Source organism: Planococcus citri, chromosome 4, assembly GCF_950023065.1.
Source record: "Planococcus citri chromosome 4, ihPlaCitr1.1, whole genome shotgun sequence".
NCBI lineage: Eukaryota > Metazoa > Arthropoda > Insecta > Hemiptera > Pseudococcidae > Planococcus > Planococcus citri.
The window spans coordinates 7,834,691-7,841,839 of NC_088680.1; the positions used below are offsets into that span (position 1 = coordinate 7,834,691).

Here is a 7,149-nt window from a genome sequence, read left to right on the forward strand (position 1 = left end):
CAAAATTTTAAATCTCCCAAAAAATTTCAGAATTATTTCATGTTTCTCGGTAACGGTACTACTTTTCTCGGTAATGGTATGCCTACCGAGGCCCTGGTTGACCTATGTGGTCTTAAATCGTAACGCGGAGGGTCGTCCGTTATGTCCGCGCTTTTGTGCAAACTATCGCGAGCCTAGCTCCTCAAATTGTTCCTCAGTTACGCCCGGAATACATACCCCGAGCAGACTGGAAACCTACAAGAAAACGCCCGGAATAAGTCCCCGTGCGCGGTCGGAATAAATACCCCGATCTGACTGTTGTTTTACGCCCGGAATAAGTCCCCGTGCGTGCCGCGTGATAAACCACGAGCCAACATCCCTAATAGGCGAGAGGAGAGAGAGAGAGAGTGAGAAAACGCGAGTCAAGAAAGCAACACGAACACCAAGTTAACAAGAGAGATGTTATTTGGTTGTAGGTTTTTACAAGACTAGTTTCTAAGCTGAATACAGCTTATATTTATATAAAAACCCTTATTTCTATTAACCAATAGAAAAGAAGCTAGCCTGAAACCTTTTTCGATAACGTTGTTTTGTAATGTAGATTGTTCAACCAATCACATTACAGAAAACTGTATAAGAAAAAAGGTTCAGTGCAGGTATAGTGGCTAGCATTCTTCACTACGGTACTACTTCGTGATACATATACAAAAAAAGCGATTTTTAAATGTATATGTATCACTGTAGTATGTAGAGGGTGGATGTGAATGCATCGGACTTGCGAGAACCGCTTTTAGCTACCTGGAATGCCGTTAGGTAGGGTCGAACGTAATACAAAGGCATCTCGCGTTGTCCGATGCGATCACAGATACCCCTACAAGACTCCCCCCATAGAGGCGGAGCCGATAAAAAAATTGAAGAAATATGTACACAGCGTAAAAATAAACAGTGCAAAAAAAACAAAAGTTCCAAAAAAAAATTGAGAAGAGAAAAAAAAATTGAAATTAGGTCAATATATGAGTGATTTTAGCACTGTGAGTGAAAATTAGAACTAATTATTGAGTAGAAATTAAAAAATGAAATTTTACATTAGAATGTTAAGAAAAATAGCGAATATCTTGTAGGTTGGTTGCCCATGTTACTTGTTTTTTAGTATTTAGGGAAGCAACATACCGGTCTGGTTGTTTGATTGTTCTCCCTGATCTAGTGGTGTACTATACAGGAGCAGGATCAAGGGGAGGAAAATTATTAGGTTCATTCCATGATAGAGTTTCAGTTTCATTTCTGTTTTCCATTTGTTGTTCTGGGTTTTCATCCAAGTAAAATGCAGGCTTCAGTCTGTCAATGCTAATAGTTTTTATTGTACCATCCACATCAATTGTAAAGACTTTTTCAGTTCTTTTAATAACCTCATATGGACCAGTGTAGTTGAACGAGAGTGGCTGCTTTACACTATCCGTTCGGAGATATACTTTTTTCGCGGTGTGTAGTTTTGGATGAGTAAAGAATGATTTTGAAGTTTTATGTAGAAAAGGTGCCGGTCTGAAGGTGGCGAATGCTGTTTTTAATCTGCTTACATAGTCTGGAAGAGGTAGGATGTCTAGCTTATCTGTTGATTGAAGGAAATCACCAGGTAAACGAATTGCTTTCCCAAACATAGTTTTAGCTGGGGAAAATGGAAAATCATCTCTGCATGCTGTGCGAAGTCCAAGCAGCACAACTGGTAGCGACTCGGTCCAGGTTGAGTTGTGGCATTTAAGTGCTTCTTTAAGGCGGCGATGTAGGCGCTCAATTATGCCGTTACATTGAGGGTGATAGGCAGTGGTAGCGAAATGTTGAGCTCCGAGCAGAGTAATGAATGAATGATGTATTTCGGATATAAATTGGGTCCCTCTGTCAGTTGTGATGACCTTTGGGACCCCGTACCGGGAAATCCAGTTGTCCATTATAGTTTTCACAACGGTTTCGGCTCTTATGTTTGGAATGGGCACAACTTCCATCCATCTGGAAAATCTGTCAATCATTGTGAGCAAATATTTTTGCCCATAGCTTTCAGAAAATGGACCAACTATATCGATGTGGACACGTTCAAATTTTTCGGAAGGCGGAAATGCCTGGTAGCTGGATCGAGTGTGTCTTGTGATTTTGGCTTTTTGGCAAAGGTCACAACTTTGAGCCCAGGTACGAATTTGTTTTCTCATTCCTGGCCAAATGTATCTCTGTTGAATTAGGCGTAATGTTGCATTTGGGCCAGGGTGAGATAAGTTGTGAAGTTGTTGGAAGATTTTGAGTTGAAGATTGGCAGGTATGTATGGCCTTGGATTGTTGTGCTCATTTTTGTCGCATTGTAGAACTGAGTTGTCAGCTAGCAGGTATGGAGTTAAGGTGAATGGACAATTTTCAGTGCCATCTAGCCATTTCTTCAGTTGAGGGCAATTTTTCTGCTCATTTGCAATAGTTGTTTGGTTGATAGGAGTGGAAATTTCATGGACTCTGCTCAGCATGTCAGCTACTTGGTTGCTTTTTCCAGATATGTGTTTGATGTTGGAGGTAATTTGAGCAATTTCGTCGAGATGAGCTGCGCACCTGGCATTGTATCGTTTATTGCTGACTGGTTTTTTTGTAAAAGCGTATGTTAGTGGTTGATGATCCGTGAAAATAGTGAAATTCGGATGACCTTCGATTAAATGGCGAAAATGAAGTAAACCTTCGTGAATGGCGAGAAGTTCGCGGTCATAGGTAGGATAATTTTGCTGACGTTCGTTCAACTTGGCAGAATAAAATCCTAGAGGCTGGATTACTCCATCTGGCTGGATCTGCTCCAACACTGCTCCGATTCCAGTGTCAGAGGCGTCTGTGGTAAGTTGCAAAGGCAATTCGAGGTTGGGTATAGCGAGAAGTATTGCATTTGCCAACTGTTCTTTACACTCAGCGTAAGAAGCAAGAGCGTGGTCATTCCACGGAACTGGAGTTTTGTCACGTTTCTTAGTGTGACCTTTGAGTAAATCGTTCATTGGAGCGAGTAGAGTGGCTGCATTTTTGATGTGTTCTCGGTAGAAAGAAAATGAGTTGATTGCTCTCCTCAATTCAGCTATGGTTTTTGGTGTTGGTAATCCAAGAATTTTGTCAACATTTTGCTGCTTCGGAAGGATACCCTCTGCTGAGATGGTGCGCCCAAGGAAGGTAACTTCACGCTGTCCCAGTTGGCACTTGGCCGGGTTAATTGTGAGCCCATATTCGCATAAGCACTGGAAGACGAGTTGTAGATGTTCCAGGTGCTCCTCTTCATCCTTGGAGAAAATGAGGATGTCATCTAGGTAGCACAATACGAAATCAAAATCTCTCAGAATCATGTCCATGAAGCGTTGATAAGTACGAAGGGCATTTTTAAGGCCAAAAGGCATACGTAGATACTCAAAAAGCCCAAATGGAGTAGTTACAGCTGTTTTTTCGATATCATTTTCATGGACTGGAATGTGATGAAAAGCTTTAACAAGGTCGACGACTGAGAAGATTTTGCAGCCTACCAGTTTTGGAGGAACGTCACTCATGTGAGGCAGGGGGTATTGATCAGCTTTGGAGATGGTGTTGAGTTGGCGATAATCTCCACATGGTCGAAGTTCACCATCCGATTTTGGGCGCAAGAGTAGAGGTGAGGCCCAAGGTGATTTGGATGGCCTAACAATACCAAGTCTCATCAATTCTTCGAACTCGTTTTTTGCACGTTTGTATAAGTCTGGATGAAGACGCCTTGGTTTGGCAAAGACTGGAGGACCCTTGGTTTCAATATGATGCTGAATTTCGTGTTTTGGTTTTTCATTGAAAGGTGCAGGTCGAATTAAAGCGTGAAATGAGTTCAGAAGTTTATGGTATTTATCACTAGTGTTATCTACCACATGAATAGATGAGCCTGGTGACCATTTAACAGTGCCCTGAACATAAAGTTCTTTGCCCCTGACCAATTTCTTTCGTCTGAGGTCAGGTACAAGGTCATAGTTGTACAGGAAATCGGCACCGATGATTGGTCTGTCAACCTCCGCAATTATGAAAGTCCATGGCAGCGTATTTGGAAAGCCAAGGTCAAGGTCTACATTTTCGTATCCGTAGGCGTTGATTTTTTCATTGCTGGCCCCAAATAGTGGAAAAATGGGGTTTCTAGCTTTTTTGAACAGCTTTGAAAATCGCGGAGGAAGAACTGAGAAGTCGGAGCCGGAGTCGATCAGGTATTCGGTGCGAGTTTTTCTGTCAGTCAGGTGTAAGCGGCAAGATGACGGAGTGAGTGGGTTGTGTGCCGCTGCCACGAACCCTTTTACTGGTTTTCCGGTTTGCCAGTGGAATTCAGAGAGACAAATTTGCACGGAGGAGTGCATTTTTTAGCATCCATGCCAAATTTGAAATGATACCAGCAGTAAGGATGATTTGCTGAGCGAGATTGAGAACGAGAACGACTGCGGTCCCTTGGTCCTTCACTTCTTGAGCGGGAGCGCTCCCTGGATGGCCTAGATGAAGAGGCGATGGCAGCAATTTGGGCAGAAAGTGCTGCAATTTGTTGTTCTAGGCGCTCGATTACTGAATTTGGAGGAATTGGCGAAAATTGAGAAGTTGATGGAACCGATGAAAATTGCGAAGTTGGTAGAATTGGCGCGAATTGCTGTGTGGCGAAGGACGTTGAAGGCATTTGCGAAAATTGTTGCATAGTCAGGTCAGCTGATGGAGTGAGACTCGAGATTTGTCCAGTATTCAGCATTACGGAGTGCAGAGAGTCAGCAATTTGCCCCAACGCTTCTAGGGATACGTTATGCGCAGCTAGGTGCTCCTGCATTCGTACAGGTAGACGACGCATCCATAGGCGTTGCAATAATTCTTCATTGGAGGCGGGACCAGCCAAAATTCGCATTTCGGCTAAGAGCACCAAAGGTTTTTTAGTTCCTAATGAGCAATTTTTTAGTAACTCATCAAGGCGTTCTTCACTCGAAACGTGATATAAGGAATTAATTCGTTTGGTTAATTTGGCAAGTACAATATCCGCTGCCTCCTTTGAGGCTAGTATATCGCTTGCCCTGGACAGTACCTCATGCGGTAATTTGGCGAGAATAAAGCCCAATTTTTCATCAGGGTTAGTGATGCTGTGGGCTTGAAACTGGCGATCAGTTAGTGTAAACCAGAGATTTGGATCTGCAGGTATAAAGTCGTTTAGAAGAACGCGAAAGGTAGAATGCATGATCGGGGCAGTGATACTTGCAGTGGTTACAGTTGGAGTTGCAGTTGAGGTGGTAACGGTGGAGGTAGCTGTAGTGACAGTCATCTTGACGCGATCGCGATAGTTCCCGGGTTTCGGCACCACTTTTCTCGGTAACGGTACTACTTTTCTCGGTAATGGTATGCCTACCGAGGCCCTGGTTGACCTATGTGGTCTTAAATCGTAACGCGGAGGGTCGTCCGTTATGTCCGCGCTTTTGTGCAAACTATCGCGAGCCTAGCTCCTCAAATTGTTCCTCAGTTACGCCCGGAATACATACCCCGAGCAGACTGGAAACCTACAAGAAAACGCCCGGAATAAGTCCCCGTGCGCGGTCGGAATAAATACCCCGATCTGACTGTTGTTTTACGCCCGGAATAAGTCCCCGTGCGTGCCGCGTGATAAACCACGAGCCAACATCCCTAATAGGCGAGAGGAGAGAGAGAGAGAGTGAGAAAACGCGAGTCAAGAAAGCAACACGAACACCAAGTTAACAAGAGAGATGTTATTTGGTTGTAGGTTTTTACAAGACTAGTTTCTAAGCTGAATACAGCTTATATTTATATAAAAACCCTTATTTCTATTAACCAATAGAAAAGAAGCTAGCCTGAAACCTTTTTCGATAACGTTGTTTTGTAATGTAGATTGTTCAACCAATCACATTACAGAAAACTGTATAAGAAAAAAGGTTCAGTGCAGGTATAGTGGCTAGCATTCTTCACTACGGTACTACTTCGTGATACATATACAAAAAAAGCGATTTTTAAATGTATATGTATCACTGTAGTATGTAGAGGGTGGATGTGAATGCATCGGACTTGCGAGAACCGCTTTTAGCTACCTGGAATGCCGTTAGGTAGGGTCGAACGTAATACAAAGGCATCTCGCGTTGTCCGATGCGATCACAGATACCCCTACATGTTCAAGTCTGAATTACTTTAATCAGATGCACTCATTTTTCCTCACTGCATCTGAACAGATCTATATACAACCGAAATTTTGAGCTTCAGTCAGATATGATTGAATCAAAACTTTTGAGGGCAAATCACGATTTTCAGCAAGACTCTATACCTACCCACCTAAACCAGAAACTCCTGCATATTTGAAACATTAGAATTGAAAATCCTTATTGGGAAATACCTACATTTACGTTCAAAATTATGGTTTCACATCAGATCAGATCAAATTTAGGCATTCTCTGCATCATATCTCATCCGATCAATTTAATTAGATCTGATCACGTCAAAGGTTCGGTTAGATTTCATCACTATTCAAACTCCCGATTGGCACATTTCTGGTGATATCTGACTACTAATTTCTGCAGTCAGAAATTGCCGCTGTGACAGTCAGATTCGCAGTCTAACTACAAACAACCAATCAGAAACAAGGATTTTTTTGATATTCCAAGATGGAGCTGACTTGTCAGAAGACTGAGTGGAGATCTGAGGGCCAGTAGCACAATGCAGGTTTAAACCAGAGTTATAGGTTAACTCTGGTTTAACTAAAATGCAGTGTAGCACAATGGACAATTAAACTGTTTTTACAGTTTAAACCCGGTTTTACTCAACTCGACAATTTTTGGCACGTGTTCATTGGTTGTTTCAAGTTGTGTGATTACTGATTATTTTGCAAATGGAAACCGATAACTTCAAATACCAACTTTTGACAAAGACAAAGTACATATATTATTACTTACATTGAATGACAAAAAACAAGAATAATATTGTTGAATGTAAAATCTCGAATCACATCACCACCATACTGAAAAATTTGATGACTATTGTTCAAAATTGGACATTTTACCTCAAAAAAATTAATTTCCTTCAGCAAAAAAATTAAATCTAGTCAACTATAAGTAGGTATTTGTTCAAGAATATTAATTTTTTTTAATTAATTCAAAAATTAGCAGTAGGTATGTTTCCAATTGTAAGATA

At 41.7% G+C, this 7,149-nt stretch overlaps 1 protein-coding gene across 1 annotated transcript; it reads right to left on the bottom strand.

The window, feature by feature from the left end:
- Positions 1–4,285: 4,285 nt before the first annotated feature.
- LOC135843575 (uncharacterized) lies at positions 4,286–5,281 on the bottom strand. The gene has a single exon (XM_065361506.1). It carries the CDS (start codon positions 5,279–5,281, stop codon positions 4,286–4,288), a length of 996 nt encoding a protein of 331 aa, XP_065217578.1.
- Positions 5,282–7,149: the final 1,868 nt, after the last annotated feature.

Excerpts from the sequence above, each read along its gene's own strand:
- LOC135843575 (XM_065361506.1), bottom strand. The coding sequence starts at position 5,281 with ATGACTGTCACTACAGCTACCTCCACCGTTACCACCTCAACTGCAACT.